Below are 18,392 nucleotides of genomic sequence, written 5' to 3'. Positions count from 1 at the left end.
CTGATCTCAAGGATCTAGAGGGGGTTTAGATTGCCACCAAACCGGACAAACACAGGAGATTGTGCAAGGCCTTAAAGACAAGTAGGCTACTTAATTCTAAGTCATACTGGCAGCCACTTTAATTAAATTAATAATGGAGTCATAGATTCATATTTCTTTGCCGACTTGATTCACTTTGGATTTTTGGAGTACTCTAACATCAACTCCATAATAAAGGGAATTACAATAATCCATTCAAGAAAAGACAATGGACGTAATTGCTCTCTCAAAATCTGAACAAGACAGAAATTGTTTAATTTTAGCTAACAGACGTAGATTAAAAAACAAGATCTCACCAGTGTTCATTTGTCTGTCCAACTTTAAATCACTATCCAGAACAAATCCCTTTTTTTTTTTTTTACATTGGATTTAACAAAACCAGTCAAGAAGTTGCATTCAAGCACCGAAGCACATGCTATGGCCAAACACAATGACATCTGTTTTATTTTCATTAAGCTTTGAAAAATTTGTAACCATCCAATCCTTAACATTGTGTAAGCATGCTAATAAAGTGTCAAGTGAATTTGTGTTTAGCTCACTCATGGGCAAATATACCTGCGTATCATCAGCGTAACAATGAAATGTCATTCGCGCCGCAGGTTGTCGTGTCTTTGCATTGACTTAACATTGAAATCACTCGCGCCAGATGCTTTATTCGTGTCTGGTGTGAACGCACCATTAGACAGCTGCAGCTCATCCAGAACACTGCTGCCAGGAATCCGACTAGAACCAGAAAATCTGAGCATATCACACCAGTCCTCAGGTCATTACACTGGCTTCCAGGTACATTTAGGATTGATTTTAAAGCACTATTATGTTTATAAATCATTTAATGGCTTAGAACCTAAAATCATTGCAGATACTGTATGTTCATTGAATATTAACCCAACCACTCACATAATTAGGATCGTGTGAGTTAGGAATACCAAGGATTCACACAAAACAAGGGGAATCCACTTTAGTTATTATGCTGCCCGCAGTTGGAATCAGCTTCCAAAAGAGATCAGATGTGCGAAAACATTCGCCACATTTAGACCCATAACTAATCTGTTTAGCTGTGCATTTACTAAATGAGCATTGTGCGACATCCAAACTGACTGTACTGTATTTTATGTATAATCATTTTTTGGTTCTTAACTGTTTTAATTTATTTTAAATAAAATGTTCAATAATGTAACGTTTTTAAATTCTTTGTTTATGTTGTCGTGATTATATATATATATATATATATATATATATATATATATATATATATATATATATATATATATATAATGATTATTTTTATTATTTTTATGAAAAGCACTTTGCACTCCATTGTGTATGAAATGTGTTACAAAGAACTTCCTCCTTTAAAATAAAAAAAAACTAGATTTTAAAGATATTGTTTTTAATCACATGATAAATACTATTGGATTATAAAACTAATAAAACTTTAGCAATTCTGTTCTAATTGTCAATAAAAGAAAATCTAATTGTGAATATGATGAGACCATGTTGAATGAGACTGACTCAGTATTAAATCATTTAGGCTGCCAGATGTCCTTTATACTGCAGACACACTGCTACGCAACAGTACGCCAGGATGCAGTGCGTACACCTACTCAGGCTGACCTATGCATATTATCATATTATTAATATATGAATAAAAGAATGAATTACCACCCTGGAGCTCTAGCATTTCCATTTTTATAGAAAGGATCCATTTATATGTCCTTATGTGTATGCTGTGGTGATAATGATTCTCATCCAAACATTCTGGATGAGTGGATGCGCCAGGCAGAGAAAGAAAGAGAAAAAAAGTTCTACTGGATATATAAAATATAGCACCTGTAGCTGCAGGATCAATACAGGATCTGAAATGCTAAATATTCCACAATGTTTAAAAGCAATACAATAACTATGTAACGGTTTAAATCTTTAATTTACAAGGTATATGAATATGAAACATTTTGAAAAGTTTCCTAGCAGTCTTCACTTGTCCATACAGTGTAAAAGAAGAAGAAAATAAACATTTGGTAAATAAGCTACTCACGCATGATAATTGGACAAGTCAGTCTGTTTACTACTGTGGCACTACCCCAACAGAGCAACAAAAGGAGATCCAACTGAATTCCTAAATTGGACAACTATTCTGCCCAAGGTCATGGCTGTTGTTTCCCAAAATAACCTGGAGTGCAGACACTTCTTAAGTGTAGCACTTTGTAGGGCATTATCTTTGGACACATAGACTGGAGCCCTGTTCTTAAAGATGCGTCAAACCCGAGACTAGGGGCTTGTTGAACGTTAGTAGACAACCCTTAGGATTCTTTCACTGAAGTTTTTTCACTTCAGAGTGCATTTACATGCACTAATATACGGTTTTAAAAGGCCTGTGCACCCAGAATTGAAAATTTGGATGTGCAATGAATAGGTGCCGACAGAATGAGAGTCCAAAAAGCTGATAAAAACATAACTGGATTATTGACACAACTCAATTCCATTAATTCTTGTTGAAGCAAAAATATGCTTGTTAGAAACAAAATCAACATTAAGAATTGTTTTTACCTTAAACCATTGTTTCTGATTAAAATACTAGTGCTTTACCAATAATATTGCTTTTTAAAGTGAAAGAGTCATCTTGTCTGAATCAGGAGAGACATATACACAAATAAAGAACTGTTTACATGCCTTAAACAAATAGGTTGATGGATTTTGATGTGAGAGGACAATAGGCTTTTTATTTTCGCACAGGAAATGTTATTATGGACTTGTATTTTGCACAGTTTTGGATCATCATGATCTTTTTATCAGCTGATTCGATTCTCATTCTGATGGTACCCATTCACTGCAGTATCCATTGGTGAGCAGGAGATGTAATGCTAATTTTCTCCAAATCTGTTCAGGTGAAGAACTCATCTTCATCTTAGATGGCCTGAGGGTAAGTTATTTTTCTTCAAATTTTTATTTTTGGGTGAACTATTCCTTAATATACAAATTAACGTAAACACTACTTTACATATTAAACAGTGTATACATGTATTTATATAATTCATATAGTAATGACCAGAAAAACAACTTTTAGAAGGGAAATGGCATTACAGAACCAGCATATCCTTGCCAACATCCTGGATGACATGCCCAATAGGGGCCTGGCTCTGAGCCTTGAGGTAGCACTGCTTCTTGCACTCCAACAGAGTCTCCAGGTCCTTCCACATCTTCATCTGTCTCATATTGGGCTCCTGGTTCTCTCGCACCTGCTTCACCTGCTGACGTAGAACCTGCAAGCCCACAGAGACACAATGTTCATTGCCTTTGAAAAACACGCCTAGTGCTCCAATGTTCCCATGCTAATTGGAGATAAAAGCAATTATTTACATATATTCAAAGCATGGCTGGTGGAAAAAAAACTGACACATGATATCTGATCTGATTTTTCAAATTCTTGCTGAGCCATTAAATGTATTGTACCCATATGCCGGCAGTCCATTTTGCCATAATTCTTGAATTCAGAAAGCTTGTAAATGCAGTTTTGGGAGAGTTTGGCATGCCAATGATTACACAAGCTTTGTTCTAACACTTGCACGATGTGACGTGACACTGTTCGCATGCTCTGCACGGTTTGGCAAAAATATCGGAGGCCAGACCCCCGCTCTTAACTAACACTAAGTTGACCCCGACAGACAAGTAAACGACCTGATGAAATGAAGTCATGAGTCAGAGAGGTTTGACAGATGGTCAGATACGGTCTCCTCACCTTGCCCAAGGACTCCTGCTCTGCCGTGTTGGCGATGTACTTCTCTCTGTAAGAGAAGGATACAATGATTCCTTAAAAGAAAATATGTTTTCTTTCTCGTGTTTTTTTCAAACCTGTTTCAGTTTTTATTTCCAAGCTGCTCTTTTCTATTCACTAAAACCATACAGTGGCTACTTGTCATACAGTAAAGCCATATAGTCAAGCTCTAAACAAAATTTATAATAAAACAAAAAATACCATAAAAAGTCCACATGCCTTGTGCATTATTTCTCAAGTCTTTCAAAGCCTTATTGAATGTGCATATGAAATAAATATTTATAGCAGCAAATTAAATCAATCAGTGAATAACAACTTATTTTTAGTCTGTTCCTCACACAAAACTATTGTTTGATTTCTAAAGAGTTAATATAGTGCATAAGTCATACTGACAACTTTAATATGTTTTGTTGTACTTTTTGAAGAGTAGGGGCCCTGTTCATTCTATGCTTTCATTGCATGCAAAATAGCAGCATACACATTCTGAATATGACTTCTGAACAGCAGCATAAATATAATTATGTCCTTAGTAATTATAAATATTTTTAATTAGTTTTTAAAAAAATATTTTTAGTAAAAGAACTTTTGACTTATGATCATAGCAGTTCTGCGATTCCTGAGTCACTCCTACTTAGAACTGAACCTGCAACCTTTGTGTTAACAGCTTAAATCCTTAACCACAAGGCTATCCCCCGCCTCCACATTTAGCAGAAATTCTGCTAAACTTTTCGAATGCGTAGGCTGCATGGATCAGGAATGGGTGAATAGATACTTGAAGAATAACTGAAACAAAAGACATGACAAAACAACCAGTCTGAGCAGTAGGCAGGCAGACGTGCTGAGAGCTGCCAGCTCAAAAGAGTCTCTCGGGAATCATTTGTTTGTTAGTGATGGAGCATGAATTCATGTGCTGTGTACACGTCTGTCTTTTCACTTGAGTTTTTAGGTTTATCTATAGCAGATAGATCTTCAGTTTCTTACCTGAGAGCCGTCCTCCGCACCTGTAAATCCATTGACTGATAAATCTTACTCTGATCTGCCGCCCTCTCTATTTGACTCTCAGTAATCTGTGAAAGAGAGGCCAGGGAGGAGAGAGTGAAAGAAAACCACAGTACTAGAGATCTCTGATGTCTAAGAGAAGGAAGGTTTTTACCTCTCTCATGCAGTTAATGTGATGATATCGGCTTTCTTCCTGTGCCGTCTCTTCCCTAAGTACCCTCACTTCCTGTATAACATCAGGACATTAAATCATTGCCCGCTCTTGTATATTAAATAGTATTTCATAAGATGCTAAAACATTCAAGTTGAGACCAAGGTTGATTGTCTTTGAATTTGAGCTAGAATTTGAACATCCACAGAAAGCTCAAATTGAATCTGAACAATAACTGAGGTTCACATAAATTCAACAAATTAGACTTCTGAGTCATAAGTCTGCTTAATGTTGTTTGGATATCCATATACAAAAATCACAAAGGACTATACATTAAAATTTTCAATATATTTATGTCTGGTTTTGTTATTTATTTATTCATTCATAATGTAATTTTATTTATTAATTAAATATAATTTTATGCTTTAATGTAGTTGGCTCAATTTTTTTCATTTTTAATAATAATAATTTTTTTTACATACGTTTATATTTTACATTTATTTATAATATAATATATGACTATATTAATTTAAAGAAACTGTCAATTCAGTATCAATGTTATAAGACCCTGGTAGAGCCCCATAATACCTGTTCCAGCTTGGACCTATTGCTCTCCAGTCCTGCAGCACAGGTGTCATACTGAGCCTTCTTTTGCTCAAACTCTGGAGCGAGTTCCTGTTTTAACAAGCAAAACAAAAGAGAATGCACTTCTGACAGATCTGATATGCTGATTGGCTCTTTGTGGTTGATAGTGATTCTCAGTGTGGTGGAGAGAAACAAATGGCTTTGTATCTTCAATATGTCGCTTGACTCACCGCGTGTTCCTGTCTCAGAGCTCTCAGGTCCTTTATCAGCGGAGACAAAGCAGACTTCTTCTCTGCTATCACCGAATTCAGCTTCTTAACCTGAAATAAACACAAATCTTCATGACAGATGATGACCCGAGAGAGAATCAACCAAATGCATACAAATAAGTGAGTTAAAGAAACGTATCCACAACAGAGTTTTAGTATTTTGTTGATATATGTTACCGTATTTTAATAAAAAGGCATGTTTAGGAAAAAAGGTCACTGTTTATTTTTATTAAGGTCAAATTTGTTCCATTAACAAACCGTTAACTATGACATTTGGATCAATAAACACCTAATTTGCTGCTTATTAATAGTTAGAATTGTAGATGTTAAGTTTAGCTACTGGGTAGGATTAGGGATGTACAATATGGACATGCATAATAATATTAAACAGCCAATATGTTAATAGTGGGAATAGGCCCCTACTCCCTATAAGTCTTAATGGTAAAATGACCATTATTATCTATCAAAAACAGCTGAACACTTAATTAGCACTTTTTTTCTTTACAAGAATGGCGCTTCGTAAACTACTGAACAATACATAAACACATTTTAACCTCAAACACTGTCATTCAAAAGTTTGGAGTCAGTACGATTTTGAAAACAGTTTCTCGTGCTAACCAAGGTTATAATAATTTGATCAAAAAGAACAGTAAAAACAGTAATATAGTGAAATATTATTACACATTAAAATAAATGTTTTTGTAGATTTATTTAGATTTATTCCTGTGAAGCAAAGCTGTTTTTCTCCAGTCTTCAGTGTCACATGATCCTTCAGAAATCATTCTAATACATTGATCTGGTGATTAAGAAACATTTCTTATTATTGTTATTATGAATGTTAAAAACGGTTGTGAATGACAGTGTATCTCATAGTAAAGTAATGATTACAACTGCTGTACCTCTAATTAGCTTTTCCCCAAATAACTTCTACTGACATTCCGTTTATCTCTGATTATCTTGAGTGTCAATACAGAGTTGTATCAGACAAACTGTGCACTCCTGTGGCAGAACAAACTCCTCTAGAAAGTTTATTACCTCATTAACGTTCCCTAGTCTTTTGCATATTGACAGTCTCCCAAAAACACAGCACAGAACATTTTGAGAAAGCAACACATTTCGAGATCAGAGAAAGTGCATCATTCAGCCTGGCCCAGCTCACCATTTCAGACATATCGTCCAGCGTTCGTCCCTTCATCTCGTCCAGCTCGCTCTTGATAGCGGAGACTCTCTCCAGCTCTTCCTGAGTATCGCTGTAGCCCGAGATCCCCCGCTGAGCCTCCAGAGACTCCTGAACGCCAGAACACAAGCAAAGCTTAAATAGAACAACTGTTTATTCGCCTTGTCAATTTGATTAGATTGCTTACTGAAATGTTTGGTTATTTGCATACAGTAAACAATGTTACTGAAAAATTGTTAGATGCATGATTTTAGCTCACAAATCAAACAAGATCTGAACCATATTAGCCAATGTTTGTAGCGACAATCTTATAATGAAATCAAAACTGACCCCATTTACTTCCATAATAAATGTCCCTGGTCAATATGCATGATTTATCAGAACATGATGTTCCAAAATAGATTATTTTCATTATATTTCATCAACATGTCATAATGGTGTCTTCCTCTTGAATGACTTTTCTTGTCTGCTTTTTTGACTCAAATTAAATTAAGCAATGATATACTGTAACCGGCCAATACGATCAATACGATAAAACAAGTACTGTTTTACATTATATGCCAATAAATATTCATATTATTGCATTGGAAAGTAATGATTGTATTTAGATTTTCTAAAATATTAAATAATTGTTTTTTTCTGCATTTCGTCCAAATTATGAGATATAAACCTAGAATTCTTTATCCAATGGTGTAAACAAACTTCCATGGGATGTGTCTGCAGTGACAGTGTAATGTTCAAACAGAATTCAAAGCCGTAAATCGCAGTGCAAAGCACTTTATTTTCTTTGTACAGAAGGAACTTCACAGGTCAGGCTGAAACTCATGGCTATGGGTTATATAATAGGACAAAAATGTGCTGAGCATTATTTCTGGGGATATTACATGACTAATCACACTTTGAGTACGGCTCAACTCAACTTAGCTTCATCTAGACATTTTGGACTAGTCAGGGAAAAAGAAGAACGTTGCAAATATTTTGGGTAAGGTTGTAGTGGTACAACCCTTTCACAATTTAATTTGCTTCGACTCTGTGGTCAGTTTCAGTTTAGTTTGGTAAATACTAGGTATGTCACTATTGAAGGTGCACAGTAAATTACTAATACTGATAATTTTTTTTATCACTGTAATTGAAGAATGTAATTCTACCTATATCATGTTAATCCTTCATTTCTATTGGGTACAAGACGTGAGGACATATTTTATAAGCTGATGCATTTGTAATGCTCTTGATACTGATGCACTTTGCACATGAGACAACATGAGTGCGCTGGCAGGGGTTTGACTGATGCCCAGGCCGTTTGAGAAGATTGGGTGCCAAAATGAGGGGTGGCCCAGGCTCGTGCAACCAACCACAAAATAGAGGAGGAAAATTCCCCTACTCAAAAAATAACAGCATAGGACCCAGACAGGGAGCAAATGCCAGGATCATAAATAGCCCAAGCTCAGCCTTTCTGCGTCAGATGGGCTATCAGCAAGTCAGAGACAGGGAGGGTTCAGAGGTGTGAAGTCATTTCCAGGAAGGTGCTGTTACTTCAGCGTTAATGCAGGGAAGGTAGATTATTTCCCAGTGTGTATAACATGGTGAAATGATACGCTGATAGACACAAGCTAAAACACCAGTGATGTTTGAAGAACAAAGGTGGGCGTTAAGCAGGGCAGTATTTCAATTTCAATTCTTGAATTTGAATGAAATTTGAATTGGTGAAATAAACAGAATTGGATTTGAATGCAAGGAGGTGGAATTCAAATAAATGTAAATAAACAAAAACATTTGAGAATGAAGCAAGTTGTAAAGTTTGGCTTGGAAAAACACATTTGAAAGTTTCAAAAACCATTTGAACAACATATTAACTTTAATAGACCTTGCGGACAGAGAGAACTACAGAATGATGGATAAATGTGTGTTTACCAGCTGCTGTTGTCCAGCTGTGTGTCGCTCTCTCAGGATCTCTTGAGTCCTCTGCAGGACACCATACTCCACCTTCAGCTCAGCGATCTCCTGCCGTTTTTTCTTATAAGTGCTGCTCTTGCCACGCATCTTGGCCACATAACGCTTAAACTAAAAAGCAGGATAAAAAACAAAAAATCTTAAAGACATGAAAAAGTACAATAAAAACTGAAAAGAAAACCCAACAATAATACACTGAAAATTACAATAAAGTAAAAACAAAAAAAGAGAAAGAAAAAAGCATAAAATACATAAAATTGAAGTTTCTACATTATAGTGTAGTGAAATAGTGTGTCGTTCTCCTCTGGCCAGACGAGACCAGCTGTTTAATTCTAGGTTGTGCGGAGGACTCATCTTGAAGTATGTTGGAAGTACAGCATGTCACACAGCAGGACATTACCAAAAAATCAACTACTCATTAAATATAAAAAAAACAAAAACATAAACACTTAATTAACAATAAGTACTTAGAAATTATGGACAGTGAATACGTAGACAATAACATGGACACACAATAAGTGAAAAAGGAACCTCAATTCTATACAAATCTGCCGTGCAATGAGAAAATGTGACATAGGATATTTCAGAAGGGATAAACAGATCACAACACACAATGAGCCCTGGCTGAGTGACTGTGTCTCACTAATGACTACAAAAAAAGCCAAACCACTGTCTCAAATAGGAAAATGGTACTGACATACAAACACCACCTGCACTGCACGTACATGTATAGGGATAAGGGATGCAATGAGACAAAGTCAGGGGAACATTGTGGCCTTGGCTTCATCTCTGGTAAGGTGAGAGTCTCTAGGAGAATACAGCTCTAAGGAATGAATGGTAGGAAGAAGGGGCAAACCAGTGTGCCGCTGGGACATCTCAGTGGATCTCAACAAAAGAGACCTGAGACCGCAGGCATGTAGCCATGGACAAAAACATCTTCATCTGGCAGCTCATTTGCTCAGGCTATTCTTCTGTCAGTTAATGCCAATGGCTATAAACGTTGAGCAGCACCGAAGAGCAAACCTAGAAATCACACAATGTGGCGTATGTCACTTGGGGCACGCAGAGATTGTGCGAGAGTTTATGCTTTGTGTATTTTGGGACAGCAAAGGGCAGACAAGGTTGGTGCGGCTTGGGAGGGGAGCAGCAATAATGCCTCGCTGTGTTCTCGAGTTCTTTCACTGCAAACGATTGAAACACATGAGCATTTAAATGCATTCTTATAGGTTCAATCTATGTGAAGCTCAACAGACAGCATTTGTTGCATAATGCTGATTAACCTACTAATAATGTAACTTTTTCTCTTATATTTATTAAAGGGGGGGTGAAATGCTATTTCATGCATACTGAGTTTTTTACACTGTTAAAGAGTTGGATTCCCATGCCAAACATGGACAAAGTTTCAAAAATTAAGTTGTACGTTTGAAGGAGTATTTCTGTTCCAAAAATACCTCTTCCGGTTTGTCACAAGTATCGGAAAGTTTTTTTCGAGTATGGCTCTGTGTGACGTTAGATGGAGCGGAGTTTTACAAACAAGGCCCAGTTTGACGCCGGATTTGCACATTGTTTATTTCTTAAAGATAATGCAGTCCCAACGAAAAAGGGTCACGATCGTGTGTTGGAACCGCATGCGGTGAGTAAAACTGCTTCAAATATCTCTGTGTTGTTAACTTAGCTATCGGCGCGTAAGCACAACAAGTAAACAACATGCGATGTTGTCATCAAACTGCACTTTCCACATGTACAGCTTAAAAAAAAAAAAAAAAGACGACAAAGTGGAACTTAGTCATTTTCCAAAACCACTAAGCAAATATATACAGTTTCAGTACATACCACATAGAGACGTTGTTGCTGATGCTGCTCTTGTTAAATTTCAGCCTCTGGATCTGATTCTGGATCATAAATATACGCTGAATCTGACTGTTAGCCATGGTTTGTTTTTCCTCACGGTAAAGTCACAGCTTCCAAACACTCTCAACGCAAAAGCCTACTTACGCTCGTGATTCTTTAGCTCCGCCCACACGTCACGCCTCCAGCCGGTCGTGTTTTTCCGGGAAAAATCGGTACAGACTATCTTTCTCTTATGAATATAATAAAACTAAAGAAAACTGCATCCTTCATAAATCCATGAAAATGCAGTACTACTCTATAGGTACTTACAGGATATTGAGTGAAAACGAGCATTTCACCCCCCCTTTAATCAGCTTAGACTGAGTCATTTTAGAGTTTTTAAGCAGCAGTCACATTAGACTATTTTGACATTGCAACATCTTATGATGTATGTGTGTGTGTTTATACAGTATATGCATAATAAATATACACAAAACACACACATATATTTTGCAAACAAAAACGTTTAATTTGGAGGCGATTAATCACGAATAAGTGCTGTCAACTGAGCTGAATTTGTACTGAACTGCCTCCAACTTATCGAACTCTGTTGCTTTCAAATATTGTACTAAAAAAAGCATATTCTGAATAACTTTAAAAATGTTTATTAACTCCTAATTCCTTTTATTTTATTTTTTATTAATTTTATAAATCAGCAGAAAAAGTTAGAAAACACATTTAGAAATCCTAACCCTAGGAACACGGAACTCTGTTCCCTGATTCCCATTATCTTTGTTTAAGTAAATTTTATGTCATATCCGTGTCTCTGACTGCACCAAAAGCCCTTCTGTTTCCTTCTACATTGTGCCACAAGTTGACCATACTTGGTTATTGTCTATTTCAGAATTGCACATCCCTATTACATCTATAGACATACACTCTCTCTATAGTTTCAGCTATCCATCACTTGGCTGCTGCTGTTCACAGTTGGATGAGCCATGGACAGAAGTGAATGTTATCATGGAGAGGCTGATAAAATCGCAGGAAGTCCAGATTTGGGAGAGGAATGGTGGCTATTTTAGCCAGGGTGCCACTCTATCTGCTCGGCCTGCCAATATCTCTGCCCAAGGCCAGCCAGGGAATGCAATGTCTGCTTGTTAAAAAAAAAATGCAGACAGACAGCAAAAAGTGAGGACAGGAAAGTTCACAGGTCTCAGAAGCAGACATAGGCCCGTTAATCACTGACAGTTACTTCCGGAAATCTCCTGGGGAAAAAAACATTACAGCTCTGGCTCCGGGGCCAGTGTGAGAAAGTTTGTGCCAGATGACATAACTGTCACCTGCCCTTCTGGAGCAGTGCTGCTTAAAGGGCTAATTCACCGCTGGCAAGATGGGCTTTTAATAAAAACGTAACTGTCTAAGCAATAGAAACCTGAACGATGGTTTAAAAAAGAATACAATATCAAACATAACCAGAAAAAACTTTTGACAAAAACTTTTGATTTTGGTGCCATTTTTCTGCCCATCCATATAGGAATATACAAATTGCAGAAGTTTGAGCAATATTTTTACAATAAAAGACCTGGAGCTGTCCACCTGATGGTGCAAAACATGCATCTGGCAGACCTTTCCTGACGAATAAATGCTACAAATAACAAATAAAGGAGTACACACTGTTCATTTACATATACATTCAAACAATACAAAGCTGGTTGAAAATCAGCATTTAAGTTTACATACTGGATGTTTTTATGCCTTCATAGTTGGTTTTCTAGGATACACAAAAAAACATCAAGTAAATTCTGATAATTTAGGAATACATTACATAAAGTAAAGTGATCAAACTTGTTATTATAGTATTTTTAACACAACAAATGTTGTACTATTTCTGAATAGAACAGGATGAATTTGTGAGCGAACCCTGAAGCACTTGCAGCTGTGTTTCTATGTGTTGTGGATCGTGACAGAGTGTTTTCAGGACCTCATCTCCACGGATCAGCTCTGCTCCACCCCGCTCTCGTGCCTGACTGCTCTTCATGTTCAGTTCTCTCTCCACAGCCGCCAACTCCTCACGGGCCTCCTGTAACTCCTCCAGCTTGGTTTCCTTCTTACGGACTATAATAGCAGCCTAAACACACAAATGTACATTTTAACCAATGTATTTATTTTTTTATAACTTTTTTCTGCTTTATCGACAACCAAATTTTCTTAATTCAAATTTTATCTAGGATATAAATTGAACGTTCATATGTATTTATGTATGTATGTATGTATATATTCAAAAATATGAAACTATACTTTTCTTTTTTTTTTTAAAGAGAGATTCTTCACTTTCTTTTATTGAAGATGCACACAAGATGCTATGTGGAAAATAAAATATCATGCTGGAGCACATTCAAGCAAAAGTGGGACAAACTCATCAAGACATTCTGAAATTCACATATATTTTTTATTTAAATAAAACGTTTCACCCAAATTGCCATGCTGATAAACAAATGCAATTTGCCATGAAAAAAAATGTGTTGAATAAGAAAATGATGCAAAACAGAAGAATTTTTGTGTTCTACTGACCTGCTTTATCAATGTTTTTCTATGCAAACGTGCTAGACAGCTTGTTTGTCTAGGCATTTGAAGACAGAGGACTCATGTTAAAAATGTTAAAAACTCTTTTTTTTTTTTCATTCCACTCCCCAACATTTCACATTATTAAATGCAAAAACTGTCAATGGCCCCATAGACTTTTGGAAACCACTGTCTGAATTAGGAAGATCAGCTGCCTGGGACAAATGTCAATTATACAGTCTTCTTGTTATACAAAAATATTTGACATCAGAATGCTGCCGCTGACCAATCAGAATCAAGAGAGCAGTTTAATAGGCTATGATAATGGAAATCTGGCAACTACATATAAAAAAATACACACTATTATATTAGCAAATCAGAGAACATCAAACATTCTTTCAAGTTCAAAAGATATGCAGGACAAGAACAACATCTCCACACGAGTACCAAGGCCAGACGGACACCTATACTCTATACTGGGGTTCAAAGGGCTAAATCACACAGTACTCAACCCTGCATGAATAAAGATTGCCTGCAAAACAAAGTTTGGGCAGAAATCTCCCTGCCCAAAATAAACCTGACCTCTCAGGTGAAAAGAACAACACCTGTTAAAGCAAAGTCAAGTACAGTAAGTGATGAAGTCATGACACTTTACCTGTTGTCTGAACAAAGAGAGTTTATCATCCATTGGGTCGTTACGCATCATCCTCTTCTCAATCAGATGATTGATCTCGGTGTTGATTTCTCTGATCTAATGAACAAAAGACAGTTCATCACTACAGCGGTGGCTAAAATTATTATAACTCTAGTATTTTCACCAGCTAAATATAGTTTGACGTTAGTTATTTCTATCTTTTGCTGTAGTGTGTCAGTAAGAAATATCAGTTTACATATCCAAACCTTCATTTTGCCGTTAAGTGTAATAATCCAGATCCAAAAATTTTCTATTCTAAATAAATGCTGTTCATTTCATCAAAGAATCCGGAAAAAAAGCTGTATAGCTGTATTTACATTTTCTTTAAACAGCACAACTGTTTTCAACACTGATAATAATAAGAAATGTTTCTTAAGCAAAGGATCAGCATATTAAAATCATTTCTGAAGGGTCACGTTTACATGTTTTTCTACTGTTCTTAGTTTTTACACTAAGAGTCCCATCCATGTACACTGACTGACCTTGTCCTCCAGCTCCCTCAGTTCTGCTTGGCCCAAAGCAGGCTCAGACGCCACCTTCTGCAAGTACTGCACCACCTTTCTTGTATTCTCCAGCTCTCTGGGCAGCTTCTCAGACACCATGTAGGAGTTGAACTTAATGTCCTCCTCGAGTCTCTTCATAAGGCCTGTGATTAGGATCAGATGTAACGCATGTTATCTTTACAAATAAAAGTACTAAAGTGATCTTGCTCTGTGCCACAACATCTGTCTACTGCAGTAAGAGCATAAAGACATTCAGTGGACATCATAAAGAAACTGTTGTGGAGTTCTGAAACTTGCAAGAAATAAATGCAATATGAATAATCCCTTGAAAGATGAGTAAAAGGTGCAAAGAGGTCACAAAACAAGGTTTGAGTGAATAAAGGTTTTTAAAAAAAGCCATTATGTATACATAATATATAGTTGAAATATACATTTTGTTGTTAAAAATAATTTTACTAAATGAATCACTTACATACATTTATTTTTAGTATTGGTGTGCACTGGGATTCGAACTCATGACCCATGCTTAAATTCTGAGTGATTCTGGGACAGCTGTCTTTAAGTATAGCAACTTACTCTCTGGCTTTTCATCTGCGGCTGCCTGCTGCAAGTCTCTAAGCTGGATCTGACATCTCTGCAGTCTCTGCTCTGCCTGGAAGAGCTACACCAGAGACGAAACACAGCCTAAGCCATCAGAATGTCCAGGAGACAATAACTGATTCAATAACTGGTCATGGAGCTCCAGTGAGGTTCTTGAGACATGATGTCATTGTGCAGGTATACAGAGGGTCTCTACCTGGTTCTTCTGCTCTTGTTTCTGATGAGCGAGAGATTCTTCTCTTTCTTTTTCCACTCGTAGCTGTCTGGCCAGTTCCAGCATGCGTTGATGGTTTGACACTGCCTCCACCTAGTGGAGAAAAATTGTATCACAAAAACCACGAAACCAAAATAAGTATAGTTGTTTCACATTTAATATGCTAAATAAGTTAATTTTGTGGAGTGGATTTGAATATGGTAAAAAACTGTGAATTGCAAGGAGTTACAATCATGTGCGTATATGGAATATTCAGATCCAATTTAAGCTTCAGAACATTTGTAATTATTTTATAATCGTTAAATAATTCATTAACCTAAACCTATTTTGTTTTTATTTCACATGCCTTGGTAGTCCTTTATTTTGTGTGGATTTAAATGCATTAATTATTCCATTTATGCCTTTTAAAATGTGACCTCAGCAGTTCACTTTGATAGTTCTCTGCAAATGTGTGTATTTGCAGGTGCGATTCCATCATTTTATTTAGTTAGCAGATTCTATAGGATTCTGTCTTTCTTACCCTCTTTTTAAGCCGCTCCACCCTTTTTATGAGTTGATCCTTCTCCTCCTCCATTGCAACAATGTCCTGCAGCAACACATTGTTATTTTGTATATAATGCCAAACTTTACATGACCAGATGGGACTTCAGCAACTCTGGCTTTCTTACCCGTCGAATCTCAGAGGTGGAGAAACCTGAGCTCTTCATCTGCTCACACTCTTTGTGGATGGTCTTGAATCCCCCCACCAGCTCCTCATACTATGAAAACAATAGAAAGAAAACATTACAATAAAGCGCAAAAAAATAAACATCAATTAATCTAAAATGATGCACAAACAGAATCTATAGTAGGTACACAAACGGGGCTAAAAAAAAAAGGCGTTAAAGTTCACAACAAGTGATGAAAGGTTTTTTTAAAGAAAAAAGTGAGCAACCCTGATTATGTGCACACAATGTATCATTTAAAAATACAACTTTATTCATTTCCCTCTAAATATTATATGAGCTCTTTTAACTAATAATTGTATTATTTAACAGCAATAAACATTCAAATTAAATAGCAATAAACATTTAAAACAAAATATAAGGATATATATGTAAACTTATAAAGGACACCAGTCGGCACTCTACTTGTGTAAAGTACCAGAATGCATGTTATAGAAAACAAAACGAAAGAAAATAGAACAGAATCTAAAAAAAACAATGGTTTTTTAAGGCTTAAAAGAATAGTTCACTCAAAAAATTTAATTTGCTAAATATTTTACTTATCCTCAGGCCATGTGAAATGTAGGATGAGTTTGTTTCTTCATGAGAGCAAAGTTGGAGAAATTAAGCATTTAAGGTACATCACTTTAAATGGGTGCCGTCAGAATGATAGTTTGAACAACTTTTCAATTCACTAGCAATTTACTGATAGTCTGTAGTGGTGTTGTGGATTATTGTGATGTTTTTATCCACTGTTTGGATTATGACGGCACCCATTCACTGCAGAGGATCCATTGGTGAGCAAGTGATGCAATTCTAAATTTCTCCAAATCTGTTCTGATGAAGAAACAAATGCATCTGAATCTTGGAATGCCTGAGGGTGAACAGATACATTTTTGGGTGAGCTATTCCTTTAAGCCATATATGTTCAGTATAGTAATACCTGGTGGAAGGTCTCAGCAATGATATCATCTTGGAGAAACTCAGCAGGGATCTCTAGTTTGACGAGGAACCTGGCCAGGTACGCTCTCTTCTTCAGCTCGGGAATCCTTTGTAACAGCCAGTGCAAGATGGGGTGCACCACAGGCTTACTGCCTATCACCAAACCCTGACGAAAACTGCTTCTGTCAAGGTATACAGATTTCAAAGATGATTATTATTCATAACTTAAGAAGCACCAGAGCAAAAATAAAAATTTGAAATCCATTTCATCCTAATGTTTCTGTTTCTTTCTCCAAACAACAAAGCTAGCTAGCACCCATCTAAGCTACTGTATGATACCTATGTGTCCTAGGACCACTATTTGACACATTCTGTACAGTTTTTCACTATTCATAACTTACACTTCAGACATTCCTCCGGGAGGTTTGTATTTCAGCATCCCAAGAAGAGTAAACATCCTCTTAGCTGTCTGCTCAGGCATTTCCTCACGTATATCAATGGCTTGCTGAAAGAAAAAATAAATGGATCGAGACAAGATAAATTGTAAACAGACGATTAGAGGGAACACACAACATAAAAATAAACCTGACAGATAGAGTCTGTATAATACACCAGTTTATGAAATACATATCTAATATAATATGATATAATATAATAATAAATAAAATGACAGGGACAGAAATAACACTGTTCTGTACTGTACTTTATTATATTTATATAAGGTTACGCATTTTACTTTGCTTTGCTTAATAAAGATGTAATTTGTATTAAAAGATCATTTCTTCACTCACCTTTGGATCAATTTCAGCCAGAACATCATTTAAAGTCTGCAGTAACTGCATCGGCTCCAGAGAATCGAATGTAATGAGATTGAAGTTTTTCTTAAAAGGTTCCCTGTTCAGCTGTTCGACGATCAGTTTGAGCTGTTCGCTCATCTTGGAGAGTTTGAGGCTTTTAAACTTAAAAACAACACTTGAATGCGATGTTTAGACTTCTATTGAACTAACGGTAGCTAATTGTCGAGCTAATTATCGATTTTTTTTTCTCCGAGCGCTGTGACAGAACGTCGTTTTTTATATGACTTAAGGAAAATGAAAATGATCAATATTGGTATATGCTGTGTATCTGTGTACCGCTAGCACGTCAACAAATCCTGCTTAGGAACCGTTGTCACACAAGGCCTGGTTGCTAACAGGAAGTTGGTCATCTGAGCGTTCTTGTTTTTTAAAATAAAAGTCTTTTAAAAGCCTTTTAATGGTTTCTGCACTAAAGACAAAAAAGGTTTAGTACTTGTTTGAAAGAAAGCATCATGAAAGATCATAATATATAAGCAAAACAATTATAGGGCAAGGTGATATGTAATATCAATCTCTGTGAATGACAGGAATTTTTAGTTATTTT

General features: G+C 36.3%; 1 protein-coding gene across 2 annotated transcripts; it reads right to left on the bottom strand.

Annotated features, from left to right (window-relative positions):
• Positions 1 to 1,944: 1,944 nt before the first annotated feature.
• LOC113107167 (intraflagellar transport protein 81 homolog) lies at positions 1,945 to 18,336 on the bottom strand. 2 transcript variants are annotated; one of them, XM_026269475.1, is made up of 18 exons: positions 17,783 to 18,332; positions 17,393 to 17,496; positions 16,993 to 17,173; positions 16,014 to 16,103; positions 15,866 to 15,931; positions 15,328 to 15,438; positions 15,108 to 15,192; positions 14,511 to 14,674; positions 13,990 to 14,085; positions 12,754 to 12,900; positions 8,904 to 9,053; positions 6,975 to 7,103; positions 5,777 to 5,866; positions 5,550 to 5,636; positions 4,965 to 5,036; positions 4,793 to 4,878; positions 3,776 to 3,821; positions 1,945 to 3,299 (listed from the first exon to the last, which is right to left on the bottom strand). In XM_026269475.1, the coding sequence occupies exons 1-18, from the start codon at positions 17,924 to 17,926 to the stop codon at positions 3,117 to 3,119; spliced, it is 2,031 nt and encodes a 676-aa protein (XP_026125260.1). In that variant the 5' UTR covers positions 17,927 to 18,332; the 3' UTR covers positions 1,945 to 3,116. The 2 variants fall into 2 exon arrangements, with proteins under 2 accessions (XP_026125260.1, XP_026125261.1); XM_026269476.1 differs by lacking the exons at positions 1,945 to 3,299; positions 3,776 to 3,821 and adding an exon at positions 3,840 to 4,594 and having other exon boundaries at positions 17,783 to 18,336.
• Between the last annotated feature and the right edge of the window lie 56 nt (positions 18,337 to 18,392).

This window comes from Carassius auratus, chromosome 8 (genome assembly GCF_003368295.1).
Source record: "Carassius auratus strain Wakin chromosome 8, ASM336829v1, whole genome shotgun sequence".
Taxonomy (NCBI): domain Eukaryota; kingdom Metazoa; phylum Chordata; class Actinopteri; order Cypriniformes; family Cyprinidae; genus Carassius; species Carassius auratus.
Note: the sequence above shows the minus strand (reverse complement) of the source record. Positions and strands in the feature narration are given on the sequence as shown.

Excerpts from the sequence above, each read along its gene's own strand:
- LOC113107167 (XM_026269475.1), bottom strand. The coding sequence starts at position 17,926 with ATGAGCGAACAGCTCAAACTGATCGTCGAACAGCTGAACAGGGAACCT. Across the intron at positions 17,497-17,782 it reads TGGCTGAAATTGATCCAAAG|CAAGCCATTGATATACGTGA; the intron begins GTGAGTGAAGAA and ends TTTTTCTTTCAG. Across the intron at positions 15,932-16,013 it reads CCACCTCTGAGATTCGACGG|GACATTGTTGCAATGGAGGA; the intron begins GTAAGAAAGCCA and ends GTGTTGCTGCAG.